General features: G+C 40.2%; 1 protein-coding gene across 1 annotated transcript in view; it reads right to left on the bottom strand.

Annotated features, from left to right (window-relative positions):
* Positions 1-3,496: 3,496 nt before the first annotated feature.
* blmh (bleomycin hydrolase) overlaps positions 3,497-26,759 on the bottom strand; it is a 90,300-nt gene continuing 67,037 nt past the window's right edge. Inside the window, exons 7-12 of the mRNA XM_034167941.1 lie at positions 17,996-18,151; positions 17,699-17,857; positions 17,551-17,618; positions 15,955-16,072; positions 12,545-12,611; positions 3,497-3,922 (exon numbers count right to left, since the gene is read on the bottom strand). Coding sequence (XP_034023832.1) covers positions 3,774-3,922; positions 12,545-12,611; positions 15,955-16,072; positions 17,551-17,618; positions 17,699-17,857; positions 17,996-18,151 — 717 coding nt within the window. The 3' untranslated portion in view covers positions 3,497-3,773. The remainder of the gene's footprint in view (positions 3,923-12,544; positions 12,612-15,954; positions 16,073-17,550; positions 17,619-17,698; positions 17,858-17,995; positions 18,152-26,759) is intronic.

A 26,759-nucleotide genomic window follows, 5' to 3' on the forward strand; every position in this document is an offset into this window, starting at 1 on the left:
CCATCAACATGTTTATTAGACCCCATTCCTACCAGGCTGCTCAAGGAAGCCCTACCATTATTTAATGCTTCGATCTTAAATATGATCAATCTATCTTTGTTAGTTGGCTATGTACCACAGGCTTTTAAGGTGGCAGTAATTAAACCATTACTTAAAAAGCCATCACTTGACCCAGCTATCTTAGCTAATTATAGGCCAATCTCCAACCTTCCTTTTCTCTCAAAAATTCTTGAAAGGGTAGTTGTAAAACAGCTAACTGATCATCTGCAGAGGAATGGTCTATTTGAAGAGTTTCAGTCAGGTTTTAGAATTCATCATAGTACAGAAACAGCATTAGTGAAGGTTATAAATGATCTTCTTATGGCCTCGGACAGTGGACTCATCTCTGTGCTTGTTCTGTTAGATCTCAGTGCTGCTTTTGATACTGTTGACCATAAAATTTTATTACAGAGATTAGAGCATGCCATAGGTATTAAAGGCACTGCGCTGCGGTGGTTTGAATCATATTTGTCTAATAGATTACAATTTGTTCATGTAAATGGGGAATCTTCTTCACAGACTAAAGTTAATTATGGAGTTCCACAAGGTTCTGTGCTAGGACCAATTTTATTCACTTTATACATGCTTCCCTTAGGCAGTATTATTAGACGGTATTGCTTAAATTTTCATTGTTACGCAGATGATACCCAGCTTTATCTATCCATGAAGCCAGAGGACACACACCAATTAGCTAAACTGCAGGATTGTCTTACAGACATAAAGACATGGATGACCTCTAATTTCCTGCTTTTAAACTCAGATAAAACTGAAGTTATTGTACTTGGCCCCACAAATCTTAGAAACATGGTGTCTAACCAGATCCTTACTCTGGATGGCATTACCCTGACCTCTAGTAATACTGTGAGAAATCTTGGAGTCATTTTTGATCAGGATATGTCATTCAAAGTGCATATTAAACAAATATGTAGGACTGCTTTTTTGCATTTACGCAATATCTCTAAAATCAGAAAGGTCTTGTCTCAGAGTGATGCTGAAAAACTAATTCATGCATTTATTTCCTCTAGGCTGGACTATTGTAATTCATTATTATCAGGTTGTCCTAAAAGTTCCCTAAAAAGCCTTCAGTTAATTCAAAATGCTGCAGCTAGAGTACTGACGGGGACTAGAAGGAGAGAGCATATCTCACCCATATTGGCCTCTCTTCATTGGCTTCCTGTTAATTCTAGAATAGAATTTAAAATTCTTCTTCTTACTTATAAGGTTTTGAATAATCAGGTCCCATCTTATCTTAGGGACCTCGTAGTACCATATTACCCCAATAGAGCGCTTCGCTCTCAGACTGCAGGCTTACTTGTAGTTCCTAGGGTTTGTAAGAGTAGAATGGGAGGCAGAGCCTTCAGCTTTCAGGCTCCTCTCCTGTGGAACCAGCTCCCAATTCAGATCAGGGAGACAGACACCCTCTCTACTTTTAAGATTAGGCTTAAAACTTTCCTTTTTGTTAAAGCTTATAGTTAGGGCTGGATCAGGTGACCCTGAACCATCCCTTAGTTATGCTGCTATAGACGTAGACTGCTGGGGGGTTCCCATGATGCACTGTTTCTTTTTCTTTTTGCTCTGTATGCACCACTCTGCATTTAATCATTAGTGATCGATCTCTGCTCCCCTCCACAGCATGTCTTTTTCCTGGTTCTCTCCCTCAGCCCCAACCAGTCCCAGCAGAAGACTGCCCCTCCCTGAGCCTGGTTCTGCTGGAGGTTTCTTCCTGTTAAAAGGGAGTTTTTCCTTCCCACTGTAGCCAAGTGCTTGCTCACAGGGGGTCGTTTTGACCGTTGGGGTTTTACATAATTATTGTATGGCCTTGCCTTACAATATAAAGCGCCTTGGGGCAACTGTTTGTTGTGATTTGGCGCTATATAAAAAAAATTGATTGATTGATTGATATTTGCTACAAAGAAAAACAGGAGGGGAAGGAGTGATGTTTCCATTAACTTCTGCCAGTTTCACTGCTTTAACAGTCGCCGCACACAGCAAACGGTAATAACAGAGTGATGCCGTGACGGCTGGGAGTTCGGGCTTGGAGTGTTTCAAAGCAGGAAGAGGAAGAATGCCACTGAAGGATGATTGCAGAGTTTGTACAGGAAGCACGCATGTGTAGTTTTGCAACTGTGCATGTTTTTAAGCCATAGTACTGAAACCTGCGCAACTCATGTACACAGTGTGTATTTCTGGCCGGCTTTATACTGTCTGCACATGGAGGAAATTATGATGAGACTGCGCGTCACAGAATTTCTGAGACATGTTTGTGTAAGAGCTGTTAATCACATCACACTGCTGTTTTGCTTGTGGTGTCTAACCCTACGGTCAGATTACCTCCAAATGTAGGTGATAAACAGCTGCCGGTTGTCACTTGATGGGTGTTCCCAGGGCGTGGCCACTCGTGGTTACGGTGCACAATGTTCAACAGTAAATGATAAAGGACAAAAAACCCAACACACTCACTATGAGCTTTTACTCCACGCTTGACCGCTTAATCAAACCAAAGTTCTCTTGATTTGTTTCAGTCCTTTCAAAGTGAAGTTCCTGTACTGCCAGTTAGCATGTCAACATCTCAGTAAGATGTCAAGTAAATCACTTCAAAGGTATGATCTGGTTACAAAAACATTTTTAGATTTAGAAGTGTTTCTCATTAACTTTTACAAAATGAGGAAAAAACACCAAACAGATGCACAGAGAAATAGAGCAGTTTATGAGCGTATTCCGCCATATTAGATGATTTTGTTAGAGCAAGCGACCAGCTGGCATGAAGCTGCCTTTACTTGGATTGCCAGTCACTGTGTCATGTACTTGCATAAAACAGACATGTATTTTGGCCTCGCTTAGCTGGTGGCATAGCAACTGTTTCCTTTTGTTGCTGCTAAACAGCCACTATGATTTAAAATTAATGGCAGGTTATTGCTGTGTCTCTGTCGCTTGCAATTGCTTGAAGCTAATCTGACCATAGGGTTAGAGTCTAATAAAAGAACTGAGGGTGCAAGTGAAAAATGTGATTTTCAACCTAAGCCTAAAAAAAAAAAAATTGATCCATCAATATTAAGCAACAATCAACCACTTGATATGTTGGTAAGGAACCTGTGTCTAGATGAGCGAGAGAGCGTTTATCAGTTTGAGCCCTCAGACAGTGTGTGATGCTTTAAAATAAAAAAAATATAGAATGCAATGCTGAAGTACCCTCGGCCATATGAGAATGTAATCAACGAATCGAGTGTGTAGAAACCGATTCACCACTTAAAATTGGTCAAGGTTAGCCATCTTTGATCTTGTCCAAGGTCTGTGTCCCAAGAATGCTCCCTGTGAATTTGAAGACCCTGGCAGTAATAGGACTGGAGGTATGCTGAGGACAGACAGACGGATGCAAAGTCTTTGCAATACTGATGGCCATATTTTGGCCTCAGGTAACAAAATATATTTGTGATGCAATAAAATTCTGTAGTCATTGCCCAATATTCATTTTTATATCCCAGAAATCCAGAATATATACAAAACAAATGGCACATTCAGGGCCCACTCTAGAATAAAAAGATGTAAAAGACAGGCAGTCCTGCTAAAAAGAAAAAAAAATAAATAAAAAAATCCCCAAAACTTACTATTTCGTCTTAAAAGAATAGGCTGTTTGGAAGGAGATGTAGAGGAATTATTAAAGAATTAAAAGCAGCCAACGAAGAGGCCAGAGTCAAAGAGATCAGAGATTTGGACTAAAAACTAGATTCCTGTCGTTAAGCCAGAGCGCCCATTGGATCCCAGGCAGGAAGTATAACGGGTTCTTGTTTCATCACTTCTAGGACATCAGAGGAGACGAACCGCTTGTCTACCACCACTTCGTACACATACTCTGAGAACCAGTCGTCTGTCATGATCAGGTAACCTACAGAAACACACAGCAAACAATAAAGCCGCTGTTAAAGCCTTTTGAGATTTTTAAAAAACATGTTGATAAAGTCAAAGCTGCAATCACATTCACATATTAAAACTAAAAAATTGGCCCATAGATATGGAGCTGATGTATCCTTTGACAACAAAAACAATTTCTCTCTCACTTTAATTGGAAAGGACCTGTTGTTTGCCACCCCCCCTCTGTGACAAGAGGCGGAGGTTCTTCCACAAGCCACTTGGGCACAGTGGCGGCACCAGGAAATTTTTGTTGGGGGGGGGCTGGGATAAAAGTTGGAGGGGCTCCACAAAATGTCGTCGAAATGAACAATATATAGTAAATTGCTTTATAAATACCAAGGTATATGTTTCAGTCACCCATGCTCCTCTAAAATGTGGTATCAATGCACACACATCACTTAGAATGATTGCCGAACAACAATATAGTGCTTCTGTATACTGTGTGTTAGTGTGCGGCTGCGGCTGACGTGCTTGATGAATTCCTGCGCAAAAAGTAGTTCCCAGATAACTGTGCTATATTCCTGTGAGATAATAAGTATATCTCATCTAAATCAATTCTAAAATTTACCAGTAATAAAATTATAAAATGAAGTTTTAAGAGTGGCCCTAATAAATATTTAGGAAACCTAAATTTTTGGAGTATGGAGTTAAATTTGTCTCATTAATACTTGCAAATGCACAGAGGGTGATTTACAAATATTCTTTGATTTGTACACGTGCTTTGTGATCCACAAACACAAATTTCTGATTTGTAACGTGTGTGGGTTTTTACAAATAAATGTTTATTTGCAAAACTGAAAATTCTGTTTGTGAAGGGTTTTTCAGCATTGGTGGATCACCGAACACACACATTCATCATTTTGCTCAGTTACGCAATATTGAGACATTCTCAGCGCAAAACTGCAGTTGAGATCCACAAATATGTCAGTTTGGGGGGGCTGAGGGGCCGCCACTGCTTGGGCGTGTACCATACACAGTAAACCAGCTCAGTGGGTAGAATGGACAATTTCCTAGATGTGCCGCCATCTTGAAACTAAGACTTCCGGTTTATGAGCCTCTCACACAAACCGTGGCACGCAGACTTTACAGCCAAAGACGGCACGCAAACGTGAGCACAGCCATCTGTGGCGCACAGCCGTCTGTGGCACACAGCCTCTCCAGCCAAAGACGGCATGCAAACAGCCGTGTGTGTGTGTGTGTGTATACAAGGTTTGTGCAAGACGTCGGACTTGGGAGGTTGGACGAAGTTGGACGCCATTAATCCAGGTTTTGAATATATTTCTTATTGTTACATGGGAAACAAGGTACCAGTAGATTCAGTACATTCTCACAAATCCAACAAGACCAAGCATTCATGATATGCACACTCTTAAGGCTATGAAATTGGTCTATTAGTAAAAAAAAAAGTAGAAAAGGGGGTGTTCACAATAATAGTAGCATCTGCAATAATAGTAGCATCTGCTGTTGACGCTACAAACCTGTCATGTTCGTCATGTTCAAACTGCTTTTTTAGCAATCCTGTGAATCACTAAACTAGTATTTAGTTGTATAACCACAGTTTTTCATGATTTCTTCACATCTGCGAGGCATTAATTTTGTTGGTTTGGAACCAAGATTTTGCTCATTTACTAGTGTGCTTGGGGTCATTGTCTTGTTGAAACACCCATTTCAAGGGCATGTCCTCTTCAGCATAAGGCAACATGACCTCTTCAAGTATTTTGACATATCCAAACTGATCCATGATACCTGGTATGCGATATATAGGCCCAACACCATAGCAGGAGAAATGCCCATATCATGATGCTTGCACCACCATGCTTCACTGTCTTCACTGTGAACTGTGGCTTGAATTCAGAGTTTGGGGGTTGTCTCACAAACTGTCTGCGGCCCTTGGACCCAAAAAGAACAATTTTACTCTCATCAGTCCACAAAATATTCCTCCATTTCTCTTTAGGCCAGTTGTGTTCTTTGGCAAATTGTAACCTCTTCTGCACATCTTTTATTTAACAGAGGGACTTTGCGGGGGATTCTTGCAAATAAATTAGCTTCATACAGGCGTCTTCTAACTGTCACAGCACTTACAGGTAACTCCAGACTGTCTTTAATCATCCTGGAGTTGATCAATGGGTGAGCCTTTGCCATTCTGGTTATTCTTCTATCCATTCTGATGGTTGTTTTCCGTTTTCTTCCACGCATCTGTTTTTTGGTCCATTTTAAAGCACTGGAGATCATTGTTGATGAACAGCCTATATTTTTTTGCACCTGCGTATACGTTTTCCCCTCTGCAATCAACTTTTTAGTCAAACTACGCTGTTCTTCTGAACAATGTCTTGAACATCCCATTTTTCTTAGGCTTTCAAAGAGAAAAGCATGTTCAACAGGTGCTGGCTTCATCCTTAAACAGGGGACACCTGAGTCACACCTGTGTTTTCCACAAAATTGACAAACTCACTGACTGAATGCCACACTACTATTATTGTGAACACCCCCTTTTCTACTTTTTTTTTTTTTTTTTTTTACTAATAGCCCAATTTCATAGCCTTAAGAGTGTGCATATCATGAATGCTTGGTCTTGTTGGATTTGTGAGAATCTACTCAATCTACTGGTATCTTGTTTCCCATGTAACAATAAGAAATATACTCAAAACCTGGATTAATCTTTTTAATCACATAGCACTACTATTATTCTGAACACTACTGTACATGCTCGTGCACATACAGACTGTGCACAGACTTCAGTGTTTAAATATAAAATTAATAATTTGATATGGGAGCAGATTCTTGATGTGCCCAGTAGGTGTCACTTCAAAGGCAGCCCTTAAAAGTAAAAAATCACAAAGAAATGCAAAAGTTCAAAGAACACACACACACACACACACACACACACACACACACACACACACACACACACACACACACACACACACACACACACACACCACACACACACACACACACACACACACACACACACACACACACACACACACACACACACACACACACACTCTATGTAGGCTCCTAGGCCCACTGGTGCTGGTGCTTATTCCCAGATTTCACAGTATGTCCAGTTTGAATCTGATTCCACACTGCATGTCTGAACAGTCATAAGTCACATGAAACTTGTTTCAAGCCTCATTCATAGGTGGCTTGAGATGTGATTTAAGTTGCACCAAATACAATTTTGTCTAAATACTTAGACCGGATTTAGGTGTGTGTTATGTCTGATTTTTAATGCATTGTTTTCTTTCCACTCCAAGAAAATCCCAGACTGCTTTGCCCACATGTTCTGCTGGGAGCTATGTCATAACCGTAACAATCACTGTGGTTAAGACAGAAAATGCGGACTACTACACGGGCACACAGATCAGATCTGGTTACTTGCTCTTTATGATGTGGCAAATCAATCGGTGCAGCCAGATTTAAATCAGATTCTAACTGGCAGTCTGAACTAAGCCTATGACTAACCTTGACTGGAACAGTAGCCTGGTGCAGGGTACATGCCCAATTAAGACTGACATCCATTTACAGCTGGGTAGAATTGTTCACAGACCGGCACCTTCCTACCTGGCTGACTTAGCAAAACCCCGTGTTTCAGTCCAGGCCTTGCACTCGCAGGATGCAGGACTATTTTGTGTTCCTACAGTGAATAAATAGTCTGCGTGGCAAAGAGCTTTCTCCTATCGTGCCCCCTTTCTGTAACAGTCTTCCAGCGTCAATAAAGCAGTCAGATTCTGTCGACACTTTTGAAGCCAGATTGAAGACGCATCTGTTCTCCCTCTTGTTTAGTTAGCATATTTGTCACTATGGTTTTTATTGTTATTATGCTTTTTATTTCTTTAAATATTTAATATTTCTTTTACTTTTTTAATTGTGTCTTTTAATTGTGCTTTTTAATCTTTTAATTCATTTTAAATTGTTTTTGGGTTGGTTTGTGTGAAGCGCCTTGGGGCGATGCTGTGGTGCTCTAAAAATTGAATAAGTTGATAATTGAACTGGTAGACTAGAACAACGCATATAAAGTGTCTTGTCCAAGGACAATATCAGGTAGCATGACCAGGAATTGAACCCAAGTCTACACACACATTATTACTGTAGTGACTCCTATTTGCTAATGCTACATGGCTCTCTGTAATTAAGAGGCAGAATTACAATCCTCACGTCCCAACACGCTGCACCACACGTCATCTTGCGTGCCTTTACTGACAATGTGGTTCCATTTACACAAATCTGACCTACTGAATGTGTTGCTCCCACCCATGACATGACTTACAAAGTAAAACTGCTGGCTTCTATTGAAAAGTTTCCAGAATATCCTAGAATTACAACCAATCAGTCAATAATGATAAAAATTCACAGTACTGAGTAAAATGAATTACAGTCTTGAGGTTCGTGATCTCATTAAATGTTACTCAACTGCAAATCAGACATAAATGACACACACTGCAAAACAAATCCAGGCATAATAAACAACAAAGAGAAATGAGTCGATCAGTGCAGTTGCTATATTTTTTAAATAAATAAGTGAATATGATTGCTTGAGGCCAGAGAACCTTGATTTCCCATCTGCTGGACAAATTTTACATACTGTATAATCTGTTGACTTAAAAAGGCAGAAAAACCCATGATTTAGACCATGTTACGCAATCGGTTACATTATTTCTGCCTGATGCAAATGCCAAAAACCTGCTGACACTGAACAAAAACAATTCACATTTGATTCTAATTTTAAATAACGACAACTGTGATTACAATGAAGTTTTACAAAATGCTTTGGATCAGCATCAGATCATTATCAAGAGAAAGAAAACAATGCTCTCGGTCAAAATAAACATGGTCAGGTGCCTTGTGGAAAGTATACACTGAAAAAAATGGTTCAGCCTTTAAGTATTGCTGGATACTCAAGAAAATGTTTTTGGCAGGGGTGGTGGTCAAGTGGTTAAGTGTGCTCGATTCCAGTGCGGATAGTTCTTGGTTCAAGGCCACCCATTTTCCATGTAATGTGGAGTTGTGTCAGGAAGGGCATCTGGCATTAACCTTGTGCCAAATCAACATGCAGATCCACCTCGGATCTACTGTTGCAGAGCCAAGTGAAAAACAAGGGACAAGCCGAAGGGACTTACTGAAGAAAACATTTAAAATCAACCCTGACAGACACTTAATCACTGGCTATACTTCCTTATCTGAAGCAATTAATAGGTCTTCATTAGGGATGAAACAATTTACAGGTAGGAATAGAAAATCAATATCAATATATGGACCCCTGAATCCATCAAAATCTACTATGAACCAGTCCACTGCACAATTTTAACGTATAAATCGGTTCAGCTTGTGTTGCTACTTCAAAGGTCTGTTCTTTCTGCTACTATATGTGGTGGTGATCCAATGGCGAGCAGAATCAGCAGCAGCACTATCAAAAACTCCCTGATTTTTCATGAAATATATATTTAAAGGTAACCAACGCCTCTTTTGGCTTATTCTAATTTGTATTGGAAAATGAATATCAACATTCAACAAAGAATTGTACTGATTGCATTGTATCACATCCAACATAAGCTCACTGATTATTTCTGTACTAAAAAAAATTATTGTTCCTGTCAAGATGCATGATGCATTGTATCATTTTTAATAAGGGAGCGATGTAGTACAAGCCCAGTCTTCATGTCCACTCAAATAGGAGGAATGTTAATGCTGCTAGTAATTTTAATATATAAATCCATTTGCCTATGCGTGCACATTTTAACTGCAAAGTTCTCTTTTCCTAGGACCTCTGGCAATAAAGCGTACTGTTTGAACAGGCAGAAGGGTAGAGGAAGGGGCCCCACCCTGCAGAACAGTGTGCATTCAAGCCTTCTGCTATCACCCCTACACGCCCTCCCAGATAAAAACTAAACAATGTCTGTCTCGTTCTTTGTGTGTCAATTTAAGGCGACTGTGTCTGAATCCAGCATGGTTATGAAAGCGTACCTTGAACCCAGACTGAAGAAAAATAGGTTAGGACAAGCTAATCTCACTTCAGATGAGGATGTTGCTTCATGCTGAATTTGATTAAAGTGGAATGTAAGTTTGCGTGAGTGTGTATTTTACATAAATTACAAAGTCAACTTGTACTGGGAATATAGATGAGAATGGGATAAACTGAAGCCACTTGTTTAAGTAATGAGATCGAAAGAATGAAGTTGATTTGTTTTATTCACCTTTTCCCCCCTGATGTCACCACTTATCCAGTTTTTCCGCGTCTCACATCCAGAATTGAGTAAACGGAAACGATTCCTCCCAACGGGATGCTGACTTATCAAAGATGTCGAGGTTGACCACAAGAATGTACCGTACTTCAAAAGCACTACCAGAGATAGTGTGTCTGTGTGCGTTGTTTCATGTGTGTAAGTCTTACACAACCATCGCTCTCTGCGCATGTTTCATGTGTCCTTCCTGGAAATTGCGTGTTGGGTGGTACGGTGGTGTGTTTATGTACATGCACAGTGTCACTGTTTGTTTTTGGGGAGAGGTCGACTATCCTCTCAGAACAGACAGATTTATTGTAAAACAGAAGCATGTGGAGCAAACATTTTGGTTTTCCTTACTTTCTTCAACTGTGCAGCCCACAATATTAAAGTACAGAACTACTGGCAACTTGGATCATGGAGGGAATAATTCTCATTATCCTTTCACAGTAAAGCCTTGCACTGTGTTCTTAGTGTAGCTACAGCTGGTCTGGGCTTTTAAATTGTTAAACATATTCTGTAGAAAATGATTATTAGCAGTAGATGGCTGAGCTGTCAGCCACCATGCCGAGCCTATGGTAGAGGAAACACTCGACATAACGCTGCCAAAAATGTGTGTGAAAATATCTTTATGAAAAACCCATTTACTGGGTGAAGTGGAATGATGTAGATGAATTGTGTGGTCCAAAGAAAGAGACAGGGTGTCCTACTGAGCTGCCTGCCTTTCTAAGTTCTACCTGAATACTGCCACATATAAATATCAGAAAAACAGTGTTCAACTTGATCCCAGTTTTTCTTTAGTCTATGGTGCAATCTCTTTCTGCTGCCTCATGACTGCAATGCACCAGCTGTGGTCCACTCCCGCTCTCGTTTCTGTATTTCCAGTATATCACTGATCTCATGGTGAAAAATACTCAACAAATTACAACAACACTTGTACACTACTTGATAACACGTGAAAGACAGGGCTCATAATCTAAAACTGTAAAATTTATGAGCACAGCCATAACAGAAGGCACAAAGGTTTAAAGAGGATTTTGTCCTGTTCAGGAAAAACATTAAAAACACAGTGGAAAACCTTTGAGCCATATGGAAAGCTTTTATGACAATTATTATTATCATTTTTAAATCTGTTGTCAAATGACCTTTATTCCAATGTGCATATCAAGTGTACGGTGTTTTCATTTGTTTCATCTCTGATCTCCTGAATGTTTTCTTCTGCTCTCTTTGCTTGTGTCTCTTTCCTCCCTCAACATTTGTCAAACAATCAAACTCCATGGATTCCCAGACAAATTACACTTTTCAACACTGTGCTTAAAGCTTTATTAATTTCGCCATGAAAGGACTTGCGGATCTTGGTTTTCCCCATCTGCTGGTGTTTCTGGAATAAGATATGTGTGAACTTCATTTGACGGAGACTTTTTCACATTTTCCCAACATTCAGTAGGGTTTGTGGGTAAAAGCAAATATTTTGACTGCCTGAATGTTTCTGTGAATATGCTGTCTTCTATGGGTGTATTCCTGGACAACACATGACTGACCTGTTTCAATCCACAGTGGAATGTCAAGCCCAGTGTTGGAAAATATAAAGACAAAAATGCTTGGACAAAGATTTAAGGGGAACTGTGGGCTTTTTCACCTTGGGGCCTATTTTTTAGACGTCTTTGGGTTCAACTTTTCACTCCACAACAAGGAAGTGACGTGGGTATAGGCATGACCTATGATGGACCACAATGGTGTGTGAAGGAGACAGAGACAGAGAGACCGAGAGAGAGAGAAAATTAATGGAGAGGTGAGAACATTTTGGGGCAGAAATATTTTAGGTACCTGACCAAGGAAAAAACAGAATTAAGTTTAAGTCATCCTGTACCCCAAAAAGGACTATGTTGACTACATCTAACTAATTCAATATACTTGAAATGTCACAAAACATTTTAAAGTAATTTGATTTTTTTTTTGTTTTGTTTTTTGTATTTTTGACATTTGAGGAGTAACAGAGACAGAGGTCGAAGATGAGAGGAACACTAGTAGCCAGTAAACCAGTATTGATCAGTATGTCTGGTATTTATATTGTGCATTTGTATTTATATTTGCAAACTGTTTTTCTTTTTTTCCCCACTTTTGATACCCTGTGTACTTCTTACCCTGTGTGCTGCTATACAATGTTGCTGGAACCTCAATTTCCCTGAGGGAATCTTAGGGATTAATAAATATAATTAATTAATTAATCTAATCTACCAAACTACAATTTGTTTTGAGGTGGAAAATGTTACGATGAATACATGTTGACAAATTATGAAGGCAGGTAATGACAAAAACAAATAAAGAAAATCACATCAAAGAAAGTAATCAACATGCATCTCTCAGGTTACCTTTGTTCCCACGATCATCACCCCACGAGTTTTCCACCCTCCATTTCTCATAGCCTTCTTTCCCATCCTGAAAGTCAAACAGAGAGGTGCAGAAATATTAAATAATCAATCAATCAATCAATTTTATTTATATAGCGCCAAATCACAACAAACAGTTGCCCCAAGGCGCTTTATATTGTAAGGCAAGGCCATACAATAATTACATAAAAACCCCAACGGTCAAAACGACCCCCTATGAGCAAGCACTTGGCAACAGTGGGAAGGAAAAACTCCCTTTTAACAGGAAGAAACCTCCAGCAGAACCAGGCTCAGGGAGGGGCAGTCTTCTGCTGGGACTGGTTGGGGCTGAGGGAGAGAACCAGGAAAAAGACATGCTGTGGAGGGGAGCAGAGATCAATCACTAATGATTAAATGCAGAGTGGTGCATACAGAGCAAAAAGAGAAAGAAACACTCAGTGCATCATGGGAACCCCCCAGCAGTCTAAGTCTATAGCAGCATAACTAAGGGATGGTTCAGAGAGGGTGTCTGTCTCCCTGATCTGAATTGGGAGCTGGTTCCACAGGAGAGGAGCCTGAAAGCTGAAGGCTCTGCCTCCCATTCTACTCTTACAAACCCTAGGAACTACAAGTAAGCCTGCAGTCTGAGAGCGAAACGCTCTATTGGGGTGATATGGTACTATGAGGTCCCTAAGATAAGATGGGACCTGATTATTCAAAACCTTATAAGTAAGAAGAAGAATTTTAAATTCTATTCTAGAATTAACAGGAAACCAATGAAGAGAGGCCAATATGGGTGAGATATGCTCTCTCCTTCTAGTCCCCGTTAGTACTCTAGCCGCAGCATTTTGAATTAACTGAAGGCTTTTCAGGGAACTTTTAGGACAACCTGATAATAATGAATTACAATAGTCCAGCCTAGAGGAAATAAATGCATGAATTCGTTTTTCAGCATCACTCTGAGACAAGACCTTTCTAATTTTAGAGATATTGCGTAAATGCAAAACAGCAGTCCTACATATTTGTTTAATATGCGCTTTGAATGACATATCCTGATCAAAAATGACTCCAAGATTTCTCACAGTATTACTAAAGGTCAGGGTAATGCCATCCAGAGTAAGGATCTGGTTAGACACCATGTTTCTAAGATTTGTGGGGCCAAGTACAATAACTTCAGTTTTATCTGAGTTTAAAAGCAGGAAATTAGAGGTCATCCATGTCTTTATGTCTGTAAGACAATCCTGCAGTTTAGCTAATTGGTGTGTGTCCTCTGGCTTCATGGATAGATAAAGCTGGGTATCATCTGCGTAACAATGAAAATTTAAGCAATGCCGTCTAATAATACTGCCTAAGGGAAGCATGTATAAAGTGAATAAAATTGGTCCTAGCACAGAACCTTGTGGAACTCCATAATTAACCTTAGTCTGTGAAGAAGATTCCCCATTTACATGAACAAATTGTAATCTATTAGATAAATATGATTCAAACCACCGCAGTGCAGTGCCTTTAATACCTATGGCATGCTCTAATCTCTGTAATAAAAGTTTATGGTCAACAGTATCAAAAGCAGCACTGAGGTCTAACAGAACAAGCACAGAGATGAGTCCACTGTCTGAGGCCATAAGAAGATCATTTGTAACCTTCACTAATGCTGTTTCTGTACTATGATGAATTCTAAAACCTGACAAACTCTTCAAATAGACCATTCCTCTGCAGATGATCAGTTAGCTGTTTTACAACTACCCTTTCAAGAATTTTTGAGAGAAAAGGAAGGTTGGAGATTGGCCTATAATTAGCTGAGATAGCTGGGTCAAGTGATGGCTTTTTAAGTAATGGTTTAATTACTGCCACCTTAAAAGCCTGTGGTACATAGCCAACTAATAAAGATAGATTGATCATATTTAAGATCGAAGCATTAAATAATGGTAGGGCTTCCTTGAGCAGCCTGGTAGGAATGGGGTCTAATAGACATGTTGATGGTTTGGATGAAGTAACCAATGAAAATAACTCAGAACAATCTGAGAGAAAGAGTCTAACCAAATACCGGCATCACTGAAAGCAGCCAAAGATAACGATACGTCTTTGGGATGGTTATGAGTAATTTTTTCTCTAATAGTTAAAATTTTATTAGCAAAGAAAGTCATGAAGTCATTACTAGTTAAAGTTAAAGGAATACTCGGCTCAATAGAGCTCTGACTCTTTGTCAGCCTGGCTACAGTGCTGAAAAGAAACCTGGGGTTGTTCTTATTTTCTTCAATTAGTGATGAGTAGTAAGATGTGCTAGCTTTACGGAGGGCTTTTTTTATAGAGCAACAGACTCTTTTTCCAGGCTAAGTGAAGATCTTCTAAATTAGTGAGACGCCATTTCCTCTCCAACTTACGGGTTATCTGCTTTAAGCTGCGAGTTTGTGAGTTATACCACGGAGTCAGGCACTTCTGATTTAAAGCTCTCTTTTTCAGAGGAGCTACAGCATCCAAAGTTGTCTTCAATGAGGATGTAAAACTATTGACGAGATACTCTATCTCACTTACAGAGTTTAGGTAGCTACTCTGCACTGTGTTGGTATATGGCATTAGAGAACATAAAGAAGGAATCATATCCTTAAACCTAGTTACAGCGCTTTCTGAAAGACTTCTAGTGTAATGAAACTTATTCCCCACTGCTGGGTAGTCCATCAGAGTAAATGTAAATGTTATTAAGAAATGATCAGACAGAAGGGAGTTTTCAGGGAATACTGTTAAGTCTTCAATTTCCATACCATAAGTCAGAACAAGATCTAAGATATGATTAAAGTGGTTGGTGGACTCATTTACATTTTGAGCAAAGCCAATTGAGTCTAATAATAGATTAAATGCAGTGTTGAGGCTGTCATTCTCAGCATCTGTGTGGATGTTAAAATCGCCCACTATAATTATCTTATCTGAGCTAAGCACTAAGTCAGACAAAAGGTCTGAAAATTCACAGAGAAACTCACAGTAACGACCAGGTGGACGATAGATAATAACAAATAAAACTGGTTTTTGGGACTTCCAATTTGGATGGACAAGACTAAGAGTCAAGCTTTCAAATGAATTAAAGCTCTGTCTGGGTTTTTGATTAATTAATAAGCTGGAATGGAAGATTGCTGCTAATCCTCCGCCTCGGCCCGTGCTCGGCCCATATCTAATAATGGGAGAGATGAGTGAGAAAATGATCTGGAACCATATATACAGGTGTCTTGACAGGCTAGAGCTACTTACTAAGTGGAAATTGACAGTGTGGTGAAACACTGCAGCCAGTTAAAGTGGAGTAAACATCAAGCAATGCTTTCATGCAGGACAAACGTGGAACCATCTGTGTCTTATTGTTAGTGCACGTGTGCACATTTGCATCAGCTGGTGGGTACGTTTGCATGGAACTGTAAAAACTGTACCTTGTCTGTGACAGCAGTGAGGATCATCGCGTGGGTCATCAGAGAGTCTCCATAGGTTAGTCTCTCTGCTTTAGAAAGGTTCTTTACCGATACTCCAAATACAAGTTCGTGGTTGAAGCTGCACACAAATATAAGTAACTTTTTGCACAACCTTCTCAGCCCTTCATGCTTCCTGTAACCCCCCCAACACACACACAAAGATCATTTCAAAAGAAATGCCAACTTAACACTCTTTGGCTGGCCACCACCAATGAGCACTTTTCACATTCCTTATGTAAAACTTGTGTTTCTACTTTTACTCAAGGCATTTTTCTGAATTGATAATGTACTTTTGCCCTATGCCTTCATTACAGCGTCTCTTTGTAACAGCCTCTTGCAATAGCCCCGATAGGTTTAAGAATAAAAACAAAACAAACGGGAAAAAAAAAAAAGAAAAACGAAGACAGTGACTGAGAGCCAAACAGATGCAAATGGCTGAGCTGTTAATGAATATATTGGAAATAAATTCATTATAGATCATTACAAAAGCTTTGATCTGAAAATGAACAAGCAGTCACACAGTGGAAAAAAAAAGTTATTGTTTTATAATCGAACCATAGACCTCTAAATTGTATTAGTAACATGAAGTACCAAAAAATTCCCACCTCTATTACGATGAGCATAAAATCAATTACAAAATAGATCACAGCGCCACTTCATCTTTTCCCTGGAGGCTACACACAAAATGGCTGCACATCATGATGAAATTATTTTCACATGAAGGCAGAAGAAAGTGTGACAGTAAGTTGTTGTAAAATTGTGTGTTCCCATCACCTGTTAATACAGTGCTATTGGTTAAACATGCAAAACTGTGCAAACAAGATTTGCTTTCAACGCTTCACAGAAGAAAGGAAAGATTTTCTTAAAATAGAGGAAAAAATCTGTTAAAGGTGCAAATGAAGAAACAGATTAAGAGCCGTAGTGTTCACAAACACGTGATTTTACATTAGTCATTTCAATGATGACAGAAATGATTTTAACGGTTTTATCTGAAATGTGTGTTGCAGAGGTTTTTCCATTCAGGTTTTACTTTCAAGCAGGTATGAAAATGAAAATAGTCCATATGAAAATATGGAATCAGATAATTATTAAAGGGGCCATATTGTGGAAAATCAGTTTTTAATCTACCCTTCATATTTTGCATGGTTTAAGGTTTCGTGTTAAACATCTCCAAGCATTTTTGCTGCTCTAGTAAAGATGTTGCTTTGTTGACATTGTGGAACATCACTCAATACCTACTTGTTACTTCAGAGAATGACCATGTCTGCTCTAGCATCCATTCATCTCTATGATCTAGAGCCTGAGCTTTGCTTTTCAATCAGTTTTGCTGAAGATGCTTGGAGTATTCTTTTATCTTCATGTCACAGGCTTTTCTGCAATAATGATTCAAATGAGTCTGGACTGTCCAGAACAGACATATTCTGATACAAAATGACAAGTGTTTTGCCTGAACTGATCCACAGAATATATATATAGAAACTGTCTCACTGAGACGTGGCTTTTAGAAGATAACAGACATCAGGGTGGATCATAGCGTTGTGTCTGAAATATACTCACACATTCATGTCATTAATGCCTAGCTTGCCGTGGAAATGTTTTCCAACGTCACAACCAAACCATACTGCCTAGGGAGGGAACAACAGCCATGAATTTATGGAGTATTTAGTGATAATGGCAGATGTGTTCAAATGTGACTATCACCCACCTCTCCTTCCTTGATGGACTCAGCTGCAGCCTTTTTAAGCAGGTGGATAGGTTGGTTGTTGTACAGAGTTGGTCGACCTCCAACCATATTCCCCAAAAACTCAACACTGTACAGCTTACCATACGGGTTCTGGGGTCGAGGGTCATTGACAAGGCAGACCTAAGGGCAAAAATTGTTTGGCACAGAGGCTGAGATGTTACACAGCTTCCCTTAAGAAGCATGGCACTGCTGAACTTCATATCAGTGTCCAATAAAAGGTTACATACTCTATCTAATGTGTTTTTTGGGGTCACATACTTTGTCCTGAAGGTTGTATAAGGGTTTCACGTGGTCTCTGTAAAACTCTTGGGGAGTGAGGGGTCCTGTGCGATGGAAGTTCTTGTCCTTGTCCCTGTACTCCCAACAAATGGTTTCAGGGGGAGTGCCGAGACAAACACTGGTTACCCGGAACACCTGCACCACGCACAAAATTTGAAAGAGTTCAAACTTAACAGTAATTCACAGGCTGAATTTCATAATTACACTGGAATGTGAAACACAGTTCAGAGTTTAAAGGAGACTAAATCCCTGCTTGAGTTATTTTTTGAATGCAAAGCTCAGACAACAGAACAAATGAGCAATAATCCTATTAAATCTCCACTTTTTCAAAGCCAGTGCTATGATTGCAAGCTAGTCTGGGAATGACACTGCAAATAAAAATGTGATGTTTACTGGGTATACTGCACATATGGAAAGAAGGCATCATCTTCACATCTGTTGTAGAAAAGGAACTACCACAAATTAATAAGCATAGCATTTTTACCTAGCCTTTAAAATGAAGGCATAAAAGGCTTAGTACATCTAACTGTGCACAAAAGCATTAATCCCTGTCTGGAATTCTACCTTCCCCCCCAACTTCCCTCAAAATACTCTTCTCTCACCCTCTCTACAGCACGTCCTTCTACCCCATCTATTCCAATCCTGTCATTTCCCCATGTGCACCCAGACACCCTTTCCCCTCCTTATGCAAAGCCAAAGTTCAGACTGAGTTCCTGTGGAGTAGATTAGGTTGTGTAGAATGGGCCGTTCCTCAATCCGGCTACTTTATCCTGTGATAAAGCCATCTCAGAAAACGCCTGTGCTGCTTCAATTACTGATCAAAAAGAGGCTTTCACAGTAAATAACACTCAAAATCCCTCAGACTGATACACAGTACAGTTAATTATTGGTGCTGGAAAAAAGAAGTACAGTTGGACATTGACCAAAGGCAGATGCGCGCACACAAAACAGCCTCACAATACAGTACTACAGGGGTGTACAGACTTTTTTTTTTTTTTTTAATCTAGCTATCTACAGTGAGGAAAATAAGTATTTGAACACCCTGCGATTTTGCAAGTTCTCCCACATAGAAATCATCGAGAGGTCTGAAATTTTCATCTTAGGTGCATGTCCACTGTAAGAGACATAATCTAAAAACAAAATCCGGAAATCACAATGTATGATTTTTTTAAATAATTATTTGTATGTTACTGCTGCAAATAAGTATTTGAACACCTGTGAAAATCAATGTTAATATTTGGTACAGTAGCCTTTGCTTGCAATTACAGAGGTCAAATGTTTCCTGTAGTTCTTGACCAAGTTTTCACACACTGCAGCAGGGATTTTGGTCAAGGCCAGGCCACTCCAGGACCTTGAAATGCTTCTTACGGAGACCCTCCTTAGTTGCCCTGGCTGTGTGTTTGGGGTCATTGTCATGCTGGAAGACCCAGCCATGACCCATCTTCAGTGCTCTTACTGAGGGAAGGAGGTTGTTTGCCAAAATCTTGCAATACATGACCCCATCCATCCTCCCTTCAATACAGTGCAGTCGTCCTGCCCCCTTTGCAGAAGAGCACCCCCAGAGTATGATGTTTCCACCCCCATGCTTTACGGTTGGGATGGTTTTCTTGGGGTTGTTCTCACCCTCTAAACATGGTAAGTGGAGTTGATTCCAAAGAGCTCTATTTTGGTCTCATGTGACCACTTGACCTTCTCCCATGCCTCCTCTGGATCATCCAGATGGTCACTTGTGAACTTTAAACGGACCTGGACATGTGCTGGCTTGAGCAGGTGGACCTTGCTACCCTACAGGATTTTAAACCATGACAGCATCATGTGTTACTAATGTAAGCTTTGTGACTGTGGTCCCAGCTCTCAAGTCATTGGCCAGGTCATCCTGTGTAGTTCTGAGCTTAATCCTTACCCCACAATCCTTACCCCACAAAGTGAGATCTTGCATGGAATCCCAGACCGAGGGAGACTGACAGTCATCTTGTGTTTATTCCACTTTCTAATAAATAATCATGACAGTTGTTTTCTACCAAGCTGTTTGCCTGTTGTCCTGTAGTCCATCCCAGCCTTGTGCAGGTCTACAGTTGTGTCCCTGGTGTCCTTAGACAGCTCTTTGGTCTTGGCTATGGTGGACAGGTTGGAATGTGATTGATTGAGTGTGTGAACAGGTGTCTTTTATACAGGTAACAAGTTCAAACAGGTGCAATTAATACAGGAAAAGAGTGCAGAATAAGAGGGCTACTTAAAGAAAAATTAACAGGTCTGTGTGAGCCAGAATTCTTGCTGGTTGGTAGGTGTTATATACTATTTGCAGCAGTAACATACAAATAAATTATTTAAAAAAATCATACGTTGTGATTTCCAGAATTTTTTTTTAGATTATGTCTCTCACAGTGGACATGCACCTAAGATGAAAATTTCAGACCCCTCCATGATTTCTAAGTGGGAGAACTTGTAAAATCGCAGGGTGTTCAAATACTTATTTTCCTCACTGTATGTTTAATTTTCTTTGATGAAGACTCTAGAATCTAAAAGGTACTACATCCATGTAGCTGCCATATGCAATAGAGTATTTCAGTCAGGCAACTCATGTTTGAGAATCTGTAGGGCGACAGCAGCACATAGTTAAGAGTTTGGCATCGAAGATCTGACCCCAACACGCTCTGCAGATTATTACTTGTGATATTTGGGGTTAATGATTAGCTATACAAATTATTCCCCTCATCAGAATGCACACATGGAGGACAGCGTGGAGGTGGGGCTGACAAGAGGCAACAACGTTGATCCAGCAGTGGTATTCATAGGTAGAAGAGAGCGCTGGGAAACAGTCCTCCCAATTTGCAGGAAGTGTGTGGGTAGATTACGTGTTAGGCATGACAAGTGAATGTAGAGCAAAGCAGCTCGAGTTGTCTGCCAGAACTCGCTCACGGTTTTGTTGAATTAATCACTCAAGCCTCGGTCCCACCGAGTGAAGAAGGAGTGAAGAAGGAGCCACGTACTCTGTTTTTTTTGTTTCGTGAGCTATCGTGGCAGTATAGTGGCTCAGAGTGGCTCTTAGAGACATTATCTTCAGATAACGAGGCTCCTCTCTGAGCGTGGCGCTAACTTCAAGATGTTCAAAATTTAGCAACAACAGCATGGCGCAGTTTGTGTTCGAGTTACTGCGACGGTTTAGAGGCATTTGCGTGGTGCTTACGAGTCTGCAAAAAGTCCATTATCCGTGCGCCTGGCACCTTCGCAGGACCTGAGAGGCTATTTTTGGAGCGGCTCCTCTTGCGCACACAATTGCACCTGCTCTGTGTGCTGGACTACATTTTGTAGTGGATTAATCATTTTCTGCCAAACCTTGGATGTTGAAAACCATTCTAATCAGGTTTACATTCACGTTTAGTGGAACAACAACCTTGTCTACTACTGCAGCGTCGTATTAAACCCTCAACTATGACTGAACTTGAGGCCAGACTACCTGATATTTTAGCTTTGAATCTGGAGAATGCTAAATCAGTGGACAGCCTTGCGGATAGTCTAAATTTAACGCTTAAAACTACACTTGATAAGATTGCGCCTCCTCTTTTAAGGTCACGTCCTCCTAAGGCACAGTCACCTTGGTTCAATGATTATTTGCATGACCTCAGGCAGAAGGCTAGAGGTTTGGAACGGAAATGGCGTTATTCCAAATTAGAGGTGTTCCGCCTTGTGTGGCGGGATCCTATTTAGATTATAAGCATGGCCACGAAGCGGACCCATTACTCTGATTTGATCAGTAAAAACAAACATAACTCAAAGTTTTTGTTTGTCACGGTCGCATTTCTTATTCACGGGCAGCCACCTGTTAGTCGTTCGCCCTTTTCAGCACAGGATTTCTTGGATTATTTTGAGAAGAAAATAGAAGATATTAGGCTGAGCATATCTCAGCACGACTCGGCCCAGCCATTAAACCCTGCTATGGAGGTGGGCGCTACCATTGAGGCGTTACCTAGATTGACAGAATTTAATAGTATTTCATTAGGCGTGCTGACGAAACTTGTGGCGTCTACAAAAAGCACAACCTGTTTATTTGATCCCATACCAACAAAATTGTTTAAGGACCTGTGGCTCACTCTTGGGCAAACTGTGCTGGAAATTATTAATCTGTCATTAACCTCTGGATCTGTTCCGAAATGTTTTAAATCAGCAGTGATTAAACCATTACTTAAGAAATCTAATCTTGACCCTAGTGTATTGAAAAATTACAGGCCGATATGAAATCTATCATTCTGTTCCAAAATTTTAGAAAAGGTGGTTTCACGGCAGCTCATAGACCACCTCACTGAGAATGATCTTTTTGAGCCGCTGCAGTCTGCTTTTAGGAAATATCACTCCACAGGGACAGCACTCACTAAAGTTGTGAATGATCTTCTGCGAGCAATGGACTCAGACACCACTACGGTTCTGGTGTTGTTAGATCTCAGTGCTGCGTTTGATACCGTGGATCATCATATTTTGCTCAATAGGTTGGAGAATTTTTTGGGGATTACTGGAAGTGCCCTTGCCTGGTTGACGTCATATCTGTCCAGTCGTTCTCAATGTGTCTTGTATAATGGCACTACCTCTGACCTTGCTGACATGAGATTTGGGGTTCCACAGGGATCTGTTTTAGGCCGCTTGCTTTTCTCCCTGTATGTGGCACCCCTTCGGCATATACTGCAGAGTTTTGGGATTGCCTTTCATTGTTATGCTGATGATACTCAGTTGTACATACCGATAACTGGGGGAAATCTCACTCTCATAAAATCCCTGGAGGACTGTTTTCTATCAGTGAGAAGTTGGATGTCTAGTAACTTCCTACTTTTAAACTTTGATAAGACTGAATTGATGGTTCTTGGTCCAGCGAGACATCGGCATCAGTTTGACCAGCTGGCGCTCAGCCTGGGTTCCTGTGTCATACATCATACGGACAAAATGAGGAACCTTGGGGTAATTTTTGATCCCACGTTGTCTTTTGACCTCCACATCAGGGATGTTACTAGGACTGCTTTTTCCATCTGAGAAATATAGCGAGGATCCGCCCCATCCTGTCCATGGCTGATGCTGAGACCCTGATTCATGCTTTTGTTTCTTCTAGACCAGATTATTGTAATGTTCTATTTTCAGGGTTACCACAGTCTAACCACAATTCTAACCATTTCTGGCATCACAGAGGACTATTTCATCTGGACACTTTTTTTCCTCTCTTTCCTGCTCCATATGGGATGTATTTTGAACAGCTTAAGGTAATTATTTTTAATGTTTTTTATAGCTTGATAAAACAGTTCCTAGCTTTCAAAGTATGTCTGTATGTTGATGTCTGTTGTATGTAAAAGTATGTTAATTTAATATCTTGTTAATGGATCACATGAGCTCCGCTGTGTGTGCACACTGAGGCAGGACCTGAGAGGCTATTTTTGGAGCAGCTGTCTTGCGCACACAATTCCACCAGCTCCGTGCGCTGGACTCTATATAAAATAATTATTTTGTAGCAGATTAATCATTTTCTGTCAAACCTTCGATGCCGATAATCACTTCTGGAATTAATGGATCACATGAGCTCCGCTGTGTGTGCGCACTGAGGCAGTGACTCATCATCACGCTTCAAGCGAGCATTTAGGCAGAACGCCAGCTCACAAAAGAGTGATATTTCAGTCAATATTGGATGAACACAAAGTTAAAATTTGGGTGACTGCGTGAAAGTGGATGTGTGTTTAAAGCTATGGAAGATAACTCCAGTGGAGCAGCTAAGAGCAGGAGCTGTGCGGCAATACAGGTGGAGAGCGCATAAAAGACCGATTTTGAAGACATAACACAAAGTTAAAAGTTGTATCATGGTGACTTGTAAGCTGCGGAAGAAATAAAGAAATATTATATATATATATATATATATATATATATATATTGAAAATGATCCACAGGTGTATATAATAAAACCTCATTCTGTATGCAGAATGGCACCGCGCGCAAAAGAGTGCTTTTGCAGAAATAAATGGACGAACATAAAGTTAAAGTTAAAATAAAGCCAGCAAGCCACGGATGGAAAGGAAGCCAGAAAGAGCAGAGAGGCGGCTGCCCATGAAAGGACAACAGCAGCGCGCGCGCAAAAGAGCGATTTTGCAGAAATAAATGGACAAAAAGTTTTGTGTGTTTAAAGCTGCAAAAAAAAAAAAAAAAAAAAAAAAAAAAAAAAAAAGAAAGAAAGAGCCGCAGAGCCAGCGAGGAGCACAGAGGCGGCTCTCCAGGAACCCGTGGTTCGGGTCTAGCTGGTCTGGTGCATTACAGGTGGACATCAGCCTGGCGCACAGCGCACAACTGCGGAACTGTGATGGAGTGTCTATTTTTGGACTGCATTAAAAAAAAAAAAAAAAAAAGGGACATCTTTAAATGCTGCTGTGAATCAGTGAATTGAAAACCCACACTTTGAAGGGACCAGGTGTGGGAGGGCTGGAGGTTTGGACCAAACTCATGCCTAAACGTGCGCCAACATGGCGTTATCATGGCGCTATCATGGCACTACGTGGATTAGTGTGGCTGATGCGAGCCATTCGAGGCTGTAATGACAGGTCGGTCGTGGCTCACTAGATGCTGCTACACAGCACATGCGGGGTACAGAGAGGCACATAGTGGCACCTTCATAGTGGATACGTGATAGATCAAAACGTGGGTCATTCTTCAAATAATCACCCCACACCCATGCGTGGCTCCTTCTTCAGCCTTCATTATTCGGTGGGACCGAGGCTTTGCTTAATTTGGACCTACGTGGACAGGCCAACATTGCATCCTATTAATCCTTGTTAACATGAAGTTTTGAATAAATACAGTGCATCTTGAAAGTATTCAGAGCTTTATTTTTTCCACCTTTTGTTATTTTACGCCTTATTCCAAAATGGATGAAATTAATTTTTTTCCTCAGATTCCCAACACAATACCGATTATGTCATTCAGGTTTGTTTAGCCCAGTGGTCCACAATCTTTTTACAAAGAGTACCACCTAAAATATTTGGAATTTTCAAGTAGAAATAAAATAATTCAAGTCCACTCAATTTATTTATATAGCACCAAATTACAATAGTTACTCCATGGCACTTCACAAGGCTAAAATCTACCCCCCCCAGCAGGCACATTGACAAAAAAGTGGTGATGAAAACCTCCCTGTAAGAATTAAAGCATAAGAATAAACTAGGCTAGCATAGAGCGATTTGCACATCTCAACTCGCCCGCTGCATTGTGGGATCTTAGATCAGTTTAAACTGATGTTGACAGCATTTTTGCGTTCGTCGTGGACCGCCTGTGACACTGTGTTGGCAGTGAAGAAGAGCTGATTGCTCTCACATACACAGCATCGGTCCAGAATCTGCAGTGAGTTTTGACAGAGGAGGAGGACAGAGAAGTTGTCAAAATAACTGCATGTACTTGCAAACTAGAACACGGATACCCCATCTGGGTCCGACGGGTTGGTTCAGGTTAGGACAAATATTTCAAAATGTTACTCAGGTCGGGTCAGGTTCTGTCACATCAGCACAAAGACACTGGATGTATTTAAATTCTGAAACAACCTCTGTAACCTCAGCCACCCATAATTAATGACGTTATTGTTGTTAATGTCATTTAGAATTTTTTTTTTGTCTTGTTGGATCATTAATGAGATTTATTTTTGTTGCGAGCAGAATGCTAAAGAGAGGACAGGCATTATATTTGCATCATGTGAAGCAGGCATAACAGACTTACATGCATGTGGGAGATTTCCATCAATTTATAATTGTTCTCTGTCACATTTGTCTGTTACAGCAGAAACTGATTTGTAGCTCGGAATCTGAAGCATGTATTAGCAGAGTCCCACTCTTATGAATTATTGCTTCATTTCACTTAGTTTATAGAGCGAAGTCTGACTATTATGAAGCACTGCTTCATTTTGCTTCACCTATAAAGCATCGATCCAGAATCTGCAGTACATTTTGACAGGAGGCCAGGGAAGTTATCAAAGTGACTGTATGTCCTTTCAAACTAGAGAGTGGCTACCCAGTCAACGTTTTCAACTCTTATGAAGCATTGTTTCATTTCGCTTCAATCCAAACTCTTATGAAGCATTGCTTCATTTAGCTTTGCTTTCAGCAGAGAGCAGTGTCAGATTGGTTTAATTTATGTGTCGAAGCTGTAAAGCTGCTAAATCCTTCATTATGAACAGTCTGCTATGTTTGGTTGTATTAATTCAATAAAAAAATTGTTGACTTAGCCTTAACCTTATTTGAAATAAAGCAGCTGACTAATTACACCATAAAAAAGTTGTTTGGTTGATTCAACGTACCACCAGAGGGAGCTCGCATACCAGAGGTGGTACCACAGTTTGAGAACTATGTGCTAAAGAAAGAAAAAGAAAGAAAGAAAAAGATAGATAGATAGTCTTTATTGTCATTGTTACTTTTTACAAAGTCACGACGAAATTGAAAGTGCTTCGGCTCGTGAGTTAAGAGCAATAAATAGTTTAAAAACATAAAAGAATAAAACATATTGCACTGGCTATGAACAGGAATAAAAAAAATAAAACATATATTACACTGTTTATGGACAGGAATGGTACGGTCACAGATAGCACTGGGTGAAAAAGACTGCCACCAGATGTACTGCATACTGAACATACTATTTCACCTTAAAGAGTTAAGTGCCATGATTGCCTTTGGATAGAAACTATTTTTTAGACAATCTGTTCTGGTTTGTAATGTTCTGTATCTCCTGCCTGATGGCA

Source organism: Thalassophryne amazonica, chromosome 4 (genome assembly GCF_902500255.1).
Source record: "Thalassophryne amazonica chromosome 4, fThaAma1.1, whole genome shotgun sequence".
Classification (NCBI taxonomy): Eukaryota; Metazoa; Chordata; class Actinopteri; order Batrachoidiformes; family Batrachoididae; genus Thalassophryne; species Thalassophryne amazonica.